This window comes from Hemitrygon akajei, unplaced genomic scaffold (assembly GCF_048418815.1).
Source record: "Hemitrygon akajei unplaced genomic scaffold, sHemAka1.3 Scf000126, whole genome shotgun sequence".
NCBI lineage: Eukaryota > Metazoa > Chordata > Chondrichthyes > Myliobatiformes > Dasyatidae > Hemitrygon > Hemitrygon akajei.
In genome coordinates this window covers 433,110-452,288 of record NW_027332012.1, presented here as the reverse complement: position 1 = coordinate 452,288, position 19,179 = coordinate 433,110, and the positions used below count along the sequence as shown (strand labels likewise).

Below are 19,179 nucleotides of genomic sequence, written 5' to 3'. Positions count from 1 at the left end.
AGTGACCATTCGGTCCATTGGGGTCCATACTACTTCTGAGACATTCCCGTCAACCCCATTCCCTCACATTATCCTGAAACTTATTCTCCCTCAGTGACCCATTAACTCCCAGCTGATTCACATCACTCTCCCCCACCTTCACAGGGTTAATTGTAATTAACCATTCATCCAGCATGTCCCTGGGATGTGTCTGAAACTGTCATGAGCACAGGGAGAACATGCAAACTCCACACAGACAGCAGCAGAGGTCAGGATCGAACCCAGGTCACTGGAGCTGCGATACTATGTTATTCTGCATTAAATGGAGCAAAACTCGACAGTAATATCAGAAATTCCGCTCAGGAAGCCTCACCTGAACTCCGGAAATCTTCTCTTTCTGTTGCTGCTCCTTTTCCTGGAAGTCTGATTTCTTTTTTGTGAGAGAGTCTAAGGAAGATTTTACCTGATCCTGAAAGTCAGAGAGTGAAGGAAATAGAAACAAAGATGCATCAAAAGAAACAGGTGATCAAACCCGATTATCACACAAAATGCCGGAGGAACTCAGTGAGTCAGGCAGCATGTATTCAGGGGAAATAAACAGTCTGTGTTTCCGGATAAGATCCTTCATTCGGACTGGGAAGGAATGGGACAGATTGCAGAATAAAAATGTTGGGGATGAGAACCAGCTGACAGGTGACGGGTGAGACAACGTGAGGGGGAACGTGGGGGAGGGTGTTGAAGTAAGAAGCTGAGAGGAGACAGCTGGAACAGGTAAATGGCTGGAGAAGAAGGAATCTAATACGAGAGGACAATCGACCATGGAAGAAACGGGAGGAACTGGGCTGTTTGCGGCCCGAATGGTGACGAGGGAGGAGGTTAGGAGTCAAGTGTAGCACTTGTCCGGTTTGCAGGTGTCAGTGCCAGGAGAGAGATCAGTGGGGAGGAGCGAGTGGATCAGGGCGATACAGGACGTGGACCGCGATCCGAATAGAGAGCGGAGAGCTGCTGGGTGCGGAGGTGGACTGTGGGGCGGAGAGATGCTAGAATCCCGTTGGAGATGGCGGAAGTTGCAGAGAGTTATGTGTTAGTTATTGAGGCTCGTGTGATGATATTTAGGACACTGGAAATATTTTAAGTATTAAACTAACGTTAGTTTTTACCTTGTAGATTTTAACAGCTTCTTTAACCGGCTTGAAGCTGTGCTCTCTGTGTTCCTCCGCCACTGCACAGATCAGACAGATCAGTGTCTTGTCCGTTTCACAAAACAGCTTCAGTTCTTCCTCATGTTGCTCGCAGTGACGTTTACTTTCCTTCCCTTTCGTATTCAGGTTTAGATTTCGAACTTTTTGTGTCAGATTTGCTAAGGCCCGATTCACCCTGAGGGTGCGGTCAGCAAACACCGCTCTACATTCCGGGCAGGAGTTTCTCTCCTCTCTTTCCCAACACCGTGTGATGCAAGAGCGACAGAAATTGTGTCCGCAATCCAGTATAACCGGATCGGTGAAGAAATCCAGGCAGACGGGACAAATTACCTCCTCGCTCAAACTCTCGTTCTCTCCTTTCGAAGCCATGTTAACTCCCAGCACTTCCTGATTCAGAATGATTTCACTTTCGGGGAGCAGCTGATCCCCTGCAGTACCGCGATTGTCCACTACGCGAGCTGCAGACTCGGGGAATCGAACAACACACACACAATGCTGGTGGAACACAGCAGGCCAGGCAGCATCTGTAGGGAGAAGCACTGTCGACGGTTCGGGCCGAGACCCTTCATCAGGAGAGCTGGTGTGGTATACTGCGTCCAGTGCTCCCGGTGTGGCCTTTTATATATTGGTCAGACCCGACGCAGACTGTGAGATCGTTTCGGTGAACACCTACGCTCGGTCCGCCGGAGAAAGCAGGATCTCCCAGTGGCCACACATTTTAATTCCTCGTCCAATTCCCATTCTGATATGTCTATACATGGACTCCTCTACTATCAAGATGAAGCCACATTCAGGTTGGAGGAACAACATCTGGGTAGCCTCCAACCTGATGGCATAAGCATTGACTTCTCTCACTTCCGTTAATGCCCCTCCTCCCCTACTTACCCCATCCCTGACATATTTAGTTGTTTGTTTTTTTTAATCTCTCTCTGACCATAACTCTGCCTGTTCTCCATCTCTCTCTGGTGCTCCCCCTCCCCCTTTCTATCTGCCTAGGCCTCCCGTCCCATGATCCTTTCCCTTCTCCAGCTCTGTATCCCTTTTGCCAATCACCTTTCCAGCTCTTAGCTTCACCCCAGCCCCTCCGGTCTTCTCCTATCATTTCGCGTTTTCCCCTCCCCCTCCTACTTTCAAATCTCATAGTATCTTTCCTTGCAGTTAGTCCTGATGAAGGGGCTCGGCCCGAAACATCGACAGTGCTTCTCCCTATAGATGCTGCTTGGCCTGCTGTGTTCCTCCAGCAGTTTGTGTGTGTTGCTTGAATTTCAAGCATCTGCAGATTTCCTCGTGTTTGTTCAGGGAATCAACATGGTTTTGCTGAATGTGTTCAGTGGAAATTCTGGCCCTTTCTATGTGTAGTGTGGGATCAAAAGCACATTAAAAAGACAACAGATAACAAAACGCAGCCATGGTCTGTCTAAGCCCGGCTACGAGCGGAGGAGGGTTGGCCATATGGCTAGCAACCCCATCTCGTAAAAACCTAGTGCGACAAAAACGTCAGCAGGCATGCTGCAAGGATCAGACTGGGAGGGGCCCTCTCGTCTCCACTGCAGTAATCTCGGGGCAGCGCGCTGTGGGATTGATCTCCGGGCATGCAGCAAGGATCAGACTGCGAGGGGCCCTCTCGTCTCCACTGCAGTAATCTCGGGGCAGCGCGCTGTGGGATTGATCTCCGGGCATGCAGCAAGGATCAGACTGCGAGGGGCCCTCTCGTCTCCACTGCAGTAATCTCGGGGCAGCGCGCTGTGGGAGTGATCTCCGGGCATGCAGCAAGGATCAGACTGGGAGGGGCCCTCTCGTCTCCACTGCAGTAATCTCGGGGCAGCGCGCTGTGGGAGTGATCTCCGGGCATGCAGCAAGGATCAGACTGGGAGGGGCCCTCTCGTCTCCACTGCAGTAATCTCGGGGCAGCGCGCTGTGGGAGTGATCTCCTGGCATGCAGCAAGGATCAGACTGGGAGGGGCCCTCTCGCCGCCAGACAGGTGAGGTCTTGCTGCCTGTTGGTGAGATCTAGTGAGGAGGCATTCTGCCAGACGGTCTGGACTGTCTGCTCAGGGAACCACTCCACTGTGTCCATCCAGTTCTTCTCCTGCAGTAACTGCAGGACATTCCGTGCTGACCACTGTCTGGTGTTCTTGTGGTCAAAGCTGCTGGTCTGAAAGAACTGTCACCAATTTCATTAACACAAGGTTCACATGGAGAAGCTTCCTGATTGAGACAGACACAGTCTCACAGGGTATTTACAGGGTAGGGGCAGGAATGATGTTTCTCCTGGCTGGGCAGTGGATCCAGGGATCACAGACTCAAAATCCGAGGTCACCTCAGCAGGACTGAGATGAGGAGAAATTTCCCCAACACAGTGCGTGAATATTTGGAACTTTCTCCACAAGTTTTCTAAATTAAACGGACATATTTAGGGGCTCGGCGATGTTGGGAACATAGCAGGAAAGTAGCGCTGAGGTCAAAGATCAGTCATGTTCTGAGTGAGGGACAGAACAGCGCAACGGGCCGAACAGCCACGCCTGCTCCTGTTTCTTATTTTCTAAATCACGAGTTGACATTTGAGCCTTGTTCTCCCTTGTCCTTCAGCCTGTCGGATTGCACAGGGGAGCGGTGAGAGCTCCGGAGATCCATCAGCAGCCGTTGCGGTTATTTCATGTTCCTGTTATTTATCCTGTTTCTCCATATTTGCATTTGCACAGTTTGTTACCTTCAGCAATCTGGCTGATCTTTCACTGCCTGCTTCTGTTATGGTTACTATTCTATACTTTTTCTAAGTATGTCCGCAGGAAAATGCTTCTCGGGGTTGTATGTGGTGACTTATCTGGACTCTGATAATAAAATTTATTTTGAAATTTGAGTTTCGGGAAACTTGCTTCAATTCTGAGAACAAACTGTGACTGACATCTCCAGCTCCCAGCAGCAGCCCGGCCTCACACACTCGCAGCCAATCTGCGATCACCGCTAGGAGAGGGATGCTCTCATTGGCTGAGGGTGTTAGTAGGCGGGACACTGAGCGCCCGGCCGGGCCGGGGTTTGGAACCGGGACCGAGTGAGGCCGGAGACTGGGAGCTGCGCCTCGGGTTTCGGCTGCACCACCGGCGGGTCGTGAATCCTTTCGAAGGCAGAACTGAGGAGACCGGCGGAAATTCCGCGAGATGTTTCAGCTACACGGAGGGCGCCCGGCCTTTCCCCGCCGAGGATCGGGGCCTGTTGTCTGGAGTTGTCTCCCAGACCCGTCCCTTCCTGCTGGGAGACGGGAGCTGCCCCGCAGCGGCTGCCGATGGATCTCCGGAGCTCTCACCGCTCCCCTGTGCAATCCGAACGGCTGAAAACCAAGGGAGAACAAGGCGCAATGGTAAACTCGTGCTTTAGAAAATAAGTAACAAGAGCGTGCATGGCCACTCGGCCCGTTGCGCCTATTCCACCCTTTCCTCAGAATAGTCCTTCCTTTTTAAATCTTTTTATTGATTTTAAACAAACATAAATGAAACATGAATACAAAGAGCTTGAGAGTACATAATTAATAGGTTAAAGTATAAATACAAACAGATGATATTAACCTCCCAAACTCATAGTGTTTACAAAAAATGGAAAAAATAAGAAACCCTCCCCCCCAAAAAAATAAAAAAATCATAATCGACATGGGCCATTGCATTATATCAATTATACACAGTAGCATCAATAACTCCGCACCTCCATCCAAATAATTAAGGACAATAAAAGTAAGGTTTAGGGAAAGTCAGTTTTAGCTTATATGAAAATGTTGAATAAATGGTCACCAAGTTTCTTCATATTTACCTGAAGGGTCAAAGACAACACTTGTAATTTTTTCTAAACTCGAGAAAACCACTGAAATATAGTTGGAGGACTAATTTCTTTCCAATTCAATAGGATAGATCTTCTCGCCATTAATGTAACAAATGCAATCTTCCGCCGGGCTGGGGGGTGGGGGGGATAAACGACTATTATCCACCATTGGTAAACCGAAAATTGCAGTAATAGGATGCGGTTGCAATTTGATATTCAGAACTGTTGAAATAATACCAAAAATATCTTTCCAATAATTTTGCAAACAGGGGCAAGACCAGAACATGTGGGTCAATGAAGCGACTTCAGAATGACATCTGTCACAGGTTGGATTAACATAAGAATAAAATCAAGCGAGTTTATCCTTGGACATGTGAGACCTATGAACAACCTTAAATTGTATTAGGCATGTTTAGCACAAATAGAAGAAGGATTGACTAATTGTAAAATTTTCTCCCACTGCTCTGTGGGTATAAGACAGTGAAGTTCTTTTTCCCATTCCTTCTTAATTATTTCTGATACTCCTGTCTGGATTTTCATGATCATATGGTAAATGATAGCTACTTAACCCTTCTGGCAAGGATTCAGAGATAGAATTTTTTTCTGTAATGTCCATTGGACATAATTTCAGAAAATACTAACATTCAAGAAATTTCTAACTTGCAAGTATCTAAAAAAAATGAGTTTTAGGCTGGATAGCTGTTCAAAGGACATAAAACTGTTATCTAAAAATAGATCACGAAAACATGTTATACCTTTTGTTTTCCATAACACAAAGGCCTGGTCCATAAAAGAGGGCTGGAAAAAGAAGTTAGATATAATAGGGCTTGATTATTCAAGCCAAAGAATTTACGAAATTGAAACCATATTCTTAATGTATGTTTAACTATGGGATTAGTTATTTGTTTATTCGGTTTAGATAAAGCAAAAGGAAGCGAAGATCCTAAAATAGAAAACAGTGATAGATAGATAGATAGATAGATAGATACTTTATTCATCCCCATGGGGAAATTCAACATTTTTTCCAATGTCTCATACACTTATTGTAGCAAAACTAATTACTAATGAGAAGTCTTGTACAGATTTACACTCCAAATTTACCCATTGTGGGCAAGGTACTATGACCAATTCTTGTGTCCAAAATATATAAATATTGAATATTAACTGCCCAATAGTAAAATCTCAGGTTTGGCAAAGCAAAACCACCTTCCTTCTTAGGCTTCTGTAAATATCTTTTACTTAATCTCGGATTTTTACTCTGCCACACATATGAGGATATTTTGGAGTCAATAATATCAAAAAAAGATTTAGGAATAAAAATTTGTAATGCTTGGAATAAATAAAAAAATTTGGGTAATACTATCATCTTGATAGTATTAATTCGACCAACCAATGACAGAGATAATGGGGACCACCTGGTAACAAGTTGCTTGATTTGTTCAATTAAAGGTAAAAAATTAACTTTAAATAAACCCGTACGTTTCTTGGTAATTTTAATACCCAAATAAGTAAAATGATCTGTGACAACTTTAAATGGTAAGTGTTTATAAATTGGAACTTGCATATTTAATGGAAATCATTCACTCTTATTAAAATTCAGTTTGTAGCCAGAAAAGCTACTAACCTGAGCAAACAAGGATGAAATAGCAGGAATAGATCTCTCAGGGTAAGATATGTTTAGTAACAAATCATCAGCATATAATGATAACTTATAAGTCCCTTACCCATGGGTAATACCAAAAATATTAGGTGATTCACGAATGGCAACGGCTAAAGGTTCCAAAGCAATGTCAAATAATAGAGGACTTAAAGAGCAGCCTTGCCTTGTACCACAGGACAACTGAAAAAAGGAGATATTTGATTATTGGTTAGAACGGAAGCCAAAGGATTATAATACATTAATTTAATCCATGATATAAATTTCAAGCTAAAATTGAAATTCTGCAACGTATTAAATAAATATGGCCATTCAACTCTATCGAACGCTTTTTCAGCATCTAAGGAAATGACATTCTGGTATTTTAGATGAAGATGTATAAATTATATTAATAAATTTTCAAATGTTAAAAGATGAATAACAGTTTTTAATAAATCCGGTCTGATCTTCAGAGATAATTTGAGGGTAACATTTTCTAATCTAGTGGCCAAAATTTTGGTAAAAATCTTAGAATCCGTATTCAGCAAGGATATTGGCCGATAGGATGCACATTCAGTGGGGTCTTTATCTTTTTTAAGAATTGGAGAAATGGAGGCATCATAAAAAGATTGTGGTTATTTACCTACTTTTAACGCATCTTTAAAAATTTTACAAAGCCAAAGAGGGATTTAAAAAATTTAAAAAATTCAGCAGTATAACCATCCGGACCTGGGGCTTTACCTGAATTCATTGAAAAAGGGAGTGGGTTCCCCTTTCCAGACCCTGCCTGGGGACTTCACAGCACTCCTCAGGGTTATATATGGAACCTCTCGGAAAGGGACAGGGAGTGGGTTCCCCTTTCCAGACCCTGCCCGGGGACTTGTACCAGTCCTCAGGGTTATATATGGAACCTCTCAGACAGGGACAGGGAGTGGGTTCCCGTTTCCCAGGCAGACGCCCGAAGGTGACCGGGAGCCACCAGAGGGGCTGATGTAATACAAGCCATGGCACGGTGGGTCGCTGAGGTAAGGGAACCCATTTGAATGACAACCCGACTGCATGAGGATTTTGGTGAATTTACCCAATAACTACAGAAAAAAGGAGAATCTCTGGCGTACTTTATAGCTCGTTTTAAGGATACGTGAGAGTCCAACGCTGGCAAACCCCTGGACAGATCAGTATGTCCAGCTCGCAGTGCAGACTTTTCTAAACTGTCTCAGACCCAAGCCTGCCCACTCCTTTAAGTTAACTAATCTCAATTCGCTGTGTCAGACCTGGCCCCAGGGTGACATAAATTCTGATGAATAGGGAGCGCAACTGACTCTTTAAAGGGACTGGGGAAAAGCGAGAGTGTGCACAGAGAACCGGTAGTGAGGAGATGGAGTTCGGGTCCCGACGAAGAACCCAGAACAGGTGGCAGGATCGTGCGGACGGTGCAGATGAAGAGGACACTTGGCTAAGAACAGAAACGGGGTTTGTAGAAAGAGGGGACATTGGGCCAGAGATTGTCGCACTGCAATCACAGACAAGAATAATGGGCAGGAAGAGAGCCTGGATCACAGCAATACTCGACAGAGTAGCACATTTACTCTCCACAATCCCTTTGGTCCCGGATAGGGCAGGCCAGAGGGGACGGATTACAGTGATATTCGACAGAGTACCACATTTACTCTGCACAATCCCCTTGGTCCCGGACAGGGAAGGCCAGAGGGGACGGATCACAGCGTGCTAGACAGAGTACCGCATTTACTCTCCACAATCCCTTTGGTCCCGGATAGGGCAGGCCAGAGGGACAGATCACAGTGATACTCGACAGAGTACCACATTTGCTCTCCACAATCCCTTTGGTCCCGGATAGGGCAGGCCAGAGGGGACGGATCACAGTGATACTCGACAGAGTACCACATTTTCTCTCCACAATCCCTTTGGTCCGGGATAGGGCAGGCCAGAGGGGACGGATCACAGTGATACTCGACAGAGTACCACATTTTCTCTCCACAATCCCTTTGGTCCGGGATAGAGCAGGCCAGAGGGGACGGATCACAGTGATACTCGACAGTGTACCACATTTACTCTCCACAATCCCATTGGTCCCGGATAGGTCAGGCCAGAGGGGACGGTGATACAGGCGGCTGTGATCAGGCTCATCACACAGGCAGGCTCTTTTTCTCACTGCAGTAATCAGGTAGAAGGTAGAAGAGCCTCAGGACTCGCACCACCAGGTTCTGGAACAGTTACTACCCCTCAACCTTCAGGCTATGGAACAATACAGGATAACTGCACTCACCCGCTGTCCATAGAGATGCTCCCACAACAAATCATCATACTGGGACTGTCTCAAAATGAGTGAAATAAGAGGTGGTTTGACTGAGACAGATCACATTCCTGTCTCAGAATTAGAGAAGTACAATCTCACAGGATATTTACAGCGGAAGGGCCGGAATGATGTTTCCCATAAGGTGTGGAACCAGCGCTCACAGACTCAAAATCCAAGGACAACTCAGCAGGACTGAGATGAGGAGAAATTTCCTCACCCAGAGTGCAGTGTTTCATTTCAATTATCTCCACAAGGTTTCTAAATTGAATGGACATATCCTGGGGCACAGCGGTGATGAAAAGTTGCAGGAAAGTGGTGCTGAGGTCAAAAGTCAAGCATGTTCTGAGTGAAGGGCAGAAGAGGTGCAAGGGGCCGAATGGCCACGCCTTCTCTATTTCTTATTTTCTGAAACACGAGTTTACCTTTGCGCCTCACTGTTTCTTTTCCTGTCAGATTGAACAGGGAGCGCTGAGTGCACCGGACATCTATCGGCAGCCGCTGCGGTTATTTCATGTTCTCGTTGTTTATTTGCATTGGCGAAGTTTGTTGTCTTCTGCACTCTGATTGATCTTTCAGTGATCCAGATATAGTTACCTTTCTGTAGCTTTTCTCTGTATGTTTGTAGGAGTTGTATGTGGCGACTTGTATGTACTCTGATAATAAAATTTACTTTGAACTTTGAGCCTCGGGGAACTTGCTTTGATTCTGAGAACAAACTGTGACTGACATCTCCAGCTCCCAGTAGCAGCCCGTCCTCCGACACACTCACAGCCAATCAGAGAATATCACTGGGAGAATCTTGCCTCCATTGGCTGAGGAGTGTCAGTGGGCGGGACGCTGAGCGGACCGAAGTTTGGAATCGGGAACGAGTGGACCCGGTGAGAGACCCGAGACTGGGAGCAGCTCCCCAGATAAAGGCTGCAACAGCGGCCGGAGTTTTGAATCCTTCCGATGGCGGAGGTGAAGAGACGGGCGGAGATTCCGTGAGATGTTTCAGCCTCACAGAGGGTGCCCGGTCTTCCCCGGCTTGGATCGGGGCCTATTGTCCGGAGTTTCCTCCCAGACCTGTCTCCTGCTGCTGGGATACGGGTGCTGGTCCGCAGCAGCTGCCGATGGGACTCCGGTGCTGTGAGCGCTCCGCTGTGCAAAAGGACAGGCTGAAGGTCAAGGGAGAACCAGCCGCAAAGGTAAACTCGGACTTTAGAAAAAGGAAACTGGAGCAGGCCATTCAGCCCTTTGTGTCTGTTCTGCCTTTCACTCAGAACATGCCTGATCTTTGACCTCAGCGCCACTTTCGCGCAACGTTCCCAGCATCGCAGAGCCACAAAATTTGTCCTTCGAATTTAGAAATCTTGTGGAGAAAATTCCAAAGATTCGCTGCCCTCTGGGTGAGGAAATTTCTCCTCATCTCAGTCCTGCTGAGGTGAACTCGGATTCTGTGACCACCATTCCTCACCACAGCCAAAGGAAACGTCATTCCTGCCTCTACCCTGTCAATACCCTGTGAGACTGTGTCTGTCTCAGTCAGACGGCCTTTTATTTCTCTAATTTTGAGACAGGCCCGGTCAGTATAATCTCTCCGAGGACACTACCTCACCTCCTAAATCAATCTGGGAAATCTCTTCATTCCCTTCATTCTACAGGCTGACTCCGGGAGGGAGACCAGACCTGTGCACAGTGTTCCATGGACGCTCTCACCAGGACCCCATATACCTTCAGAGGAGATCTTTATTCTTGTATTCAAACCTTCCTTCCCATTCAATGCTCTTCATTTAATATCGAACTCAAACAGTGAGCAGACACAACACAGCTTCAGCCATGTGGTGAAATTTGTCAGCCATACATTGCAATATCTAGGAATAAAAACCACAAATTACTGTAAGTATTTATAAAATTATACTTAAAATGTATTGCAAAAAGAGAAGGCAAATCCTGAGGAAGTATTTATCGGCTGAAGTATGGTGAAATTTGTTCCTTTGTGTCTGCAGTACATTGCAATATTTAGTCATAAACACTACAGACTACAGTTAGTATGTGTAAAATTATATTTAGAATGTAGTGCAAAACGAGAGGAAAAATACTGAGGGGGTGTTCCTGGGTACTTTGTCCATTCAGAAATCTGACAGTGGGGAAGAAGCAGTTCCTGAACCGGTGAGTCTGTCTCCAGGCCCCTGTACGTCCTCCTTGATGGTAGCAATGAGCAGAAGGCATGTCCTGGGTGATGGGGGTCCTTAATGATGGATGCCACCTTTTTGTGGCATCATCTTTTGACTGTGTCCTGGATGCTGTGGAGTCCAGTGCCCATGAAGGAGCTGGCTGAGTTTACAACTTTCTGCAGCATTTTCCGATCCTGTGCAGTGGCCTCTCCACACCAGGCAGTGAAGCAACCAGTTAGAATGCTCTCCACAGTACATCTGTAGAAATTTGCAAGTGTCTTTAGTGACAGACCGATTCCCCTCAATCTCCGAATGAAATATAGCTGATGTTGTGCCTTCATTGTAACTGCATCAATATGTTGGGCCCAGGATAGTTCCGCAGAGATGTTGAGAGGGAGGAAATGGAAACTGCTCACCCTTCTCACTTCTGATCCCACGATGAGGACTGGTGTGTGTTCCCTCGACATCCCCTTCCTGAATCCACAATCAATTCCTTTGTCTTCATGATGTTGAGTGCAAGGTTGTTGCTGCGACACCACTCAACTTGCTGATCTATCTCACTCCTGTACTCCTTCTCGTCACCATCTGAAATTCCACCAACAATAGCTGTGTCATCAGCAAGTTTATAGATGAGCCTAGCCACACAGACGTGGGTGTAGAGAGAGTAGAGCAGTGGGCTGAGCACACATCGTTGAGGTGTGCCAGTGTTGATTGTCAGCAAGGAGGAGATGTTATTTCTGATCCACACAGACTGGGGTCTCCTGGTGAGGATCCAGTTGCAGAAGGAGGTACAGAGGCCCAGGTTTTGGAGCTTGTTGATTACAATTGAGGGTCTGATTGTGTTGAACGCTGAGCTGTAATCAGCAGCCTGACTTGTGTTTGGCTATTGACCTGGTGATCAAAGGCCAAGTGTGAGCCAGTGAGAATTGTTGACAGATTGTAGCGATTGGCAAATTGCAGTGGGTCCCTGCACACAGAGAGGAGTTGATTGACCATGACCAACCCCTCAAAGCACTTCATCACAGTAGTGAGCGACACTGGGTGATAGTCGTTGAGGCAGGTCACCCTGGTATTTTTGGGCACTGGTATGATTGTCGACGTTTTTGTGTGTGTGTGTGTGGTGTGTGTGTGTGTGTGTGTGTGTGTGTGTGTGTGTGTGTGTGTGTGTGTGTGTGTGTGTGTGTGTGTGTGTGTGTGTCTACGTGTGTTCGCACGCTTGAGCAGAGAGACAGAGTATTTGAGGCTTTCCAGTTTGAATTCAGGTATATTTCCAGTAATTGGTGTGCCTCGAAAGATGGGTCACAGTGTTGGGCCGACCATTCAGATCAGAACAAAATAATTTACCCGGCAGGCTGAGCTCACAACCCGCTCTTGTGTTTCAGAGAGTTATTTACAAATTGAAATGTACAATTTAAAATGTGCAAAGTAAATGTATTATCAAAGTATAGGCATGTCACCATGTATAATCCTGGGATTTGATTATATTGTAAATTCAGTAAACTCAAGAACAATTATACGATGAATGAAAGATCGCCCCCAACAGGACAAACAAAACAACCATGTGCAAAAGACAACAAAATTCAAATACAAAAGAAAACTAATAAATAACCCAGAAAGAAACATCAAGAGCATGAGATGAGGAGCTGTTGATTGTGTCCATTGGTTGTGGGAATAGGAAAGTTTAAGTATCTGGTCTCAATTTAGAAAATTTTTTGGTTTAGCGAATTTTTCATTATCATTTCCCAATCTCCTTAATTTTTTTTTATCCCTTCCATGACTGACAAAATCTTTAAGGATTGGGATGAACTGGGTATTAAGTGTTTTTGGGACTTGTTTATCTCAGGATCTCTTGCATCACTTGACCAATTGTCAAATAAATTTGCACTCCCAAAATCTCATTTTTACAGATACCTACAAATTAGAGATTTTCTACGTTTCCAATTAGCTACTTTTCCTATAGGTCCTGATAAAAATTTACTGGACGCTCTTTTAAATTTAAAACCTTTTGTTAATGGTTCTATTACCGGTATCTATAACTTGTTGATTAATTCTAGACAAGACTTTTTAGATAAAATATAAAAAGCTTGGGAGGATGACCTAAATTGTCAGATTTCTGATGATAGATGGAATAAAATTCTTAAGCGGGTTAATAAATCATCTTTCTGTGCTCGTTATGCTCTTCTACAATTTAAAGTGGTTCATAGAGCTTACATTTCTAAACAGAAGCTCTCCAGTTTTTAGCCGAATGTTTCTGCACTTTGTAATAAATGCAACTCTGCTGATGCCTCTTTAATTCATATGTTTTGGTTTTGCCCTACAATTGAAAAGTTTTTGCGGGAAGTATTTCATACCTTCTCTCAAATTTTTAGGGTCCAATTTGACCCAAATGCCCTTACTGCCTTGTTTGGTATTATTGCAAATGAAGATATAACTTTAAATACCCCTAACCTACAGGTTTTAGTTTTTACCTCTCTTTTAGCAAGAAGAGCAATCCTGCTTAAATGGAAGGAGTCTACCCCTCCTACACATCTTCAATGGCTACATGAAATTATGTCATATTTAAATTTAGAAATGATCCGCTGCTCAGTCTTAAATTCGAAACAATCTTTTTTATGATATTTGGGGACCTTTCTTAAATTACTTTTCCAATTTATAAAGTTTAACAGTGCACAGACTTTTATGTATATTTTTATCTTCTCTTCTTAAGTGAATACGTTTTTTTTCTAATTATCGATTGTCATCCATTAGTTTTTTTCTTTGGTAGTTGGTAGGGGGTTGACTTTTTATATATATATAACAAAATTATTTTATGATGTATGACCTATCTTTAAATGTTTGATTACAGAGTGGTATAACTTTATGTGTTATGCTATAACATTTTGATCAATTTTATTACACTATATGAATGTACACAAGTTATGTTGAGATGTATCTATGTGTTGCACTCTAAATCTTTTTTTTCTTCTGAATAAAAATATTGTAAAAAGAAAGAAGGACCTGTTGGTTGAGTGTAATAACTGTTCCTGAACCTGGGGTTGAGGCTCCTGAGGCTCATGTACCTTCTTCCTGATGGCAGCATTGAGAAGAGAGCATGGCCTGGGTGGTGGGGGGTCCTTGATGATGGATGCTGATTTCCTGCGACAGCACTCCGCAGAGATGTGCTCAGTCGTGAGGAGAGTTTTACCCGTGATGTGCTGGGCCATATCTACTATGATGTGCTCGGCCATACTACTGAGGACAGACAGTTCCTGCTTTCTTGTAATTACACTTGTGTAATCATGCCCTGACCGATCGAAAGTCCATCAACCTCTGCCTTAACAAAAGGAAAAGCAGCGTCAGTCATCAGGGCAAGATGAGGTGAGGCACCACCCATTCCATACCCATCCATTTCTGTCCCTCCCCCTCCCTACTCTCTTGCCTACAAACCTGGCTTTCACTCCCTACCATTCTCTTCTCTCTCTCCCTCCCCTCCCTCAACTTTCTCAACTCTCTCCTCTCTCACACTCTCCTCCCCTTTCACTCTCTCCCCACACTTCCCACTCTCTCCCAACTCTCTGCTTCACTCTTTCCTCCCCAGTATACCCCATTCTCCTACTCTTGAACCCTCTCTCCCCACGTTCTCTTTCTTTCACTCTCTTCCCTCCCTCTCCCCTTCCCTTTTCCCCTTTCTCCACCCTCTCCAGTCTCCCCCACTCCCCCTCACCCTTTCTCTCAGATCAATGATTCTGTGCTCTGTTTACACTTGTTTAGTAGATTGTTCGTATCACTTGTTCCTTCATCAATTCTTTCACTTTGTTTTAGACTTGGGATTGTGTTTTTCATTATATATTGTACTTCTCACTTACTGTAACCTAACAAACAATCCCGCAGTATCCTCGGAAAGTTCCCACTCCCCACTGATCGAATCCTCTCATCTTGCTGATCTCGGTCCGACACGTCCACTCTTTATTATTTTCCATAGAGGTTGCCTGACCTGCTGAGTTCCTCCAGCATTTTGTGTGTGTTGTTCTCCGTTACACCTCCTCCTCTCTGTCCGTTTCTTTTCCCATTTCCTGCACCTCTCTCCCTTCCACCATTCTTACCCATCTCTCCCACGCGCTCTCACTCCCTCTGTCCCTCTCTCACCCCAACTGTTCATTGCAGTCTCTCTCTCTCCCCCTTTATCACTCTCTCTCTCTCACACACACACACACAACACACAGACCTCTCCCCTGTATTACTCTCGCAATCACTCCCACACTCTCCTCCGCTCCAGCCCTCTCCATCTCTCCCACCTCCACGCTGGTCCACTCATTCCTTTCTCCCTCTCTCCTTCCCTCCCTCTCTATCACACCCCTGTTCCCGCTCTCCTGCTCTCCTTCTCTCGTTTGCTCAAATTTCACGTAAAATTGTTCTCCCTCTCTGCCTCCCCACCCTCTATCTTTGCTCACGTTCTTACCCTCCATCTTCCTTCTTCCCTCGGTGCCTCTCTTCACCCTCTATCACTGCACCCACTCGCTCATCCCACTCTTACCCTCTTCAACCTACTTACCTGCACTCTCCCATTCTCCCCCTATATTCTACGTTTTGTCTCTCCACATTTCTCTCCCTCACTCTCTTTCTCTCTTCACCACTGTCACATCTGTCCTTCGGCCAAGGAGAGAGGGAAAAGAGTTAGACGCAGATGGAGAGGGAGGAGTGAAACTGATCGAGTCAGCAATTGATTGTATCGGCATTGGCTTCGTTCAGTGACGCCAGCTCCACCTTGCTCCCCGACTGCATATCCTTCCCTCCATCCGTGCCTTCAAAGTACACTGAGAGAGAGAGAGAGAGAGAGGCAGAGAGAGAGAGAGGGAGAGAGATACTGAGAGAGGGAGAGAGACAGACAGAGGGAGAGAGGAAGAGAGGGAGAGAGACAGAGAGAGAGGAACAGAAAGAGAGAGAGACAGAGAGCAAGGGACAGAGAGAGAGGGAGAGAGATAGAGAGAGAGAGGGTGGGGAGGAGAGTGAGACAGAGAGAGGGAGAGGGAGAGAGAGGAACAGAGTGAGAGAGAGACAGAGAAAGAGGGAGGGAGAACGAGAGGAGGGAGAGATAGAGAGAGGAAAGAGACAGAGAGGCAGAGAGAGAGGAACAGAGAGAGAGAGACAGAGAGGTGGGGAGAGAGTGAGACAGACAGAGGGAGAGGGAGAGAGAGGAACAGAGTGAGAGAGAGACAGAGAGGGAGAGGGAGACAGACAGAGAAAGAGGGTGGGGAGAGAGAGAGTCAGGGAGAGAGACAGAGAGAGAGAGGGAGACAGACAGAGAAAAGAGGGTGGGGAGAGAGAGAGTGAGGGAGAGAGACAGATAGAGAGGGACAGAGAGACAGAAAGAGAGCGAGAGGAGAGATGGAGAGAGGGGAAAGAGACAGAGAGAGGAAGAGAGGGTGGGGAGAGAGAGGAACAGAGAGTGAGAGGGAAAGATGGAGAGAGACAGAGAGACAGGCAGAGAGAGAGAGGAACAGAGAGGGAGACAGACAGAGGGTGGGGAGAGAGTGAGAGGGAGAGAGACAGAGACAGGAAAGAGAGAGACAGAGAAAGAGAGAGAGAAACAGAGAGTGAGAGAGAGACAGACAGAGGGAGAGATGGAGAGGGGAAAGAGAGAGAGAGGGAGACAGAGAGAGAGGGTGGGGAGAGAGATTGAGCGAGAGAGGGACAGAGAGAGAGACAGGGAGAGACAGACAGAGTGAAAGAGAGAGAGAGGGAGTGAGAGATTGAGAGAGGAGTGAGAGAGGGAGACAGACAGAGAGGGGAAGAGAGTGAGGGTGTGGAGAAAGTGAGAGACAGACAGAGAGAAAGAGAGAGTGAGTGAGTGAGTGAGATAGAGGCAGAGAGAGTGATGGAGAGAGCGTGACAGAGAGGGAGAGAGGAAGAGAGAGGGAGACAGAGAGCGAGGGAGGGAGAGACAGAGAGTGAGAGAGGAACAGGGAGTGAGATAGACTGACAGAGAGGGGAAAGCAAGAGAGAGAGTGTGAGAGACAGAGAGACAGGCAGAGAGAGAGGAACACAGAGAGAGGGGAGAGGGACAGAGGGAGGAGCGAGAGACATAGAGAGAGAGAAGGAGAGAGAGACAGGCAGAGAGAGAGAGGGTGGGGAGAGAGTGAGAGGGAGGGAGAGAGAGACAGACAGAGAGGGAGAGAGGAGAAGAGAGTGAGAGAGAGACAGAAAGAGAGAGACAGAGTGAGGGGGGGGGGAGAGAGACAGAGAGGAAACGTGGGAGAGAGAATCAGAGGGGTAGAGGAAGAGAGAGAGAAGGAGGAGAGGGAGAGCGAGATACAGATAGAAAGAGAGAGAGGGAGAGACAGAGAGACAGGGCAGAGACAGAGAGGGTGGGGAGGAGGAGGGAGAGGAAGAGAGACAGAGAGGGAGAGAGAGAGGGGGAGAGAGAGAGAAAGGGGAGTGAGACAGAAAGAGAGTGAGGAGAGAGACAGAGAGGGGGGAGAGAGGCAGAGAGAGAGGAAAAGAGGGAGAGAGAGACAGAGAGAGAAGAAGAGAGAGAGGGAGAGTGGGAGAGACAGAGAGAGAGAGGGACAGAGATTGAGAGAGAGAGGAACAGGGAGTGAGAGAGAGAGAGAGAGAGAGGGGCGGCGAGAGGGAGAGAGACAGAGAGGGTGTTGGAGAGAGAGTGAGACAGAGAGAGAGGCAGAGAGAAGGAGAGAGGGAGAGAGACAGAGAGGAACAGATAGAGGGAGAGACAGAGAGAGGGAGAGCGAGATACACAGAGAGAGAAGGTGAGAGGACAGAGAGACACGCAGAGAGAGGAGGGTGGGGAGAGAGTGAAAGGGAGAGGGAGAGGGAAAGACAGAGGGGGGAGAGAGAGAGAAAGGGAGAGAGACTGAGAGAGAGTGGGGAGAGTGAGAGAGATGAACAGAGAGTGGGAGAGACAGAGAGTGAGAGAGACAGAGAGTGAGAGAGAGAGGACCAGGGAGTGAGTGAGAGACAGACAGAGAGGGAGGGCAAGAGAGAGAGTGAGACACAGAAGCAGGCAGAGATAGGAACAGAGAGAGAGGGAGGGAGACAGAGAGCGAGGGTGGGGAGAGAGTGAGAGAGAGGAGAGGGAGAGAGAGTGGGAAAGAGACAGAGGGGAGAGAGATGGAGAGAGAGGGAGAGGAGAGAGGGAGAGCGAGATACAGAGAGAGAGAAGGAGAGACAGGCAGAGAGAGAGGGTGGGGAGAGTGAGAGAGAGAGACAGAGACAGAGAAAGAGAGGGAGAGAGAGGGAGAGAGACAGAGAGGGAGAGACAGAGAGAGAGTGGGGAGAGAGTGAGAGACAGAAAGAGAGAGAGACAGGGAGAGGGAGTGAGAGGAACAGAGAGTGAGAGAGAGGACAGAGACAGAGAAAGAGAGGGAGACAGAGAGGGAGAGACAGAGACAGAGAGAGAGTGAGACAGAGAGAGAAAGAGAGAGAGAGAGAGGGGCGGAGACAGAGAGAGCGAGGGTGGGAGAGAGTGAGAGAGGAACAGTGGGAGAGAGAGACAGAGAGAGAGAAACAGAGAGGGAGAGAGAGGAACAGAGTGAGACAGAGAAAGGGAGAGATGGAGAGAGAGGGAGCGAGATACAGAGAGAGAGAGAAGGAGAGACAGGCAGAGAGAGAGGGTGTGGAGAGAGTGAGAGACTGACAGAGAGAGCGAAAGAGAGAGTGAGTGAGTGAGTGAGAGAGGCAGAAGAGAGTGATGGAGAGAGCGTGAGAGAGAGGAGGGAGAGGAAGAGAGAGGGACAGAGAGAGTGAGAGAGACAGAGAAACAGGCAGAGAGAGAGAGGAACAGAGAGAGAGGGAGAGCGAGTTACACAGAGAGAGGAGAGACAGGACACGTAGAGAGAGAGAGGAGGGTGGGGAGAGAGTGAAAGGGAGAGGGAGAGAGGGAGAGACAGAGGGGGAGAGAGAGAAAGGGAGAGAGACAGAGAGAGAGGGAACAGAATGAGAGAGAGAGAGAGGAACAGGGAGTGAGAGAGACAGATAGAGTGGGAGAGCAAGAGAGAGAGAGGGAGAGAGACAGAGACACGTAGAGAGAGAGGGTGGGGAGAGAGTGAAAGGGAGAGGGAGAGACAGGGGGAGAGAGAGAGA

The 19,179-nt window shown here is 46.9% G+C and overlaps 1 protein-coding gene and 1 pseudogene across 1 annotated transcript in view; one reads left to right on the top strand and one right to left on the bottom strand.

Moving 5' to 3' along the window:
• Positions 1-19,179, top strand: part of LOC140723691 (uncharacterized) — an 805,012-nt pseudogene that overhangs the window by 381,142 nt on the left and 404,691 nt on the right.
• LOC140723689 (zinc-binding protein A33-like) overlaps positions 1-19,179 on the bottom strand; it is a 52,027-nt gene that overhangs the window by 14,714 nt on the left and 18,134 nt on the right. Inside the window, exon 2 of the mRNA XM_073038248.1 lies at positions 353-448. Coding sequence (XP_072894349.1) covers positions 353-448 — 96 coding nt within the window. The remainder of the gene's footprint in view (positions 1-352; positions 449-19,179) is intronic.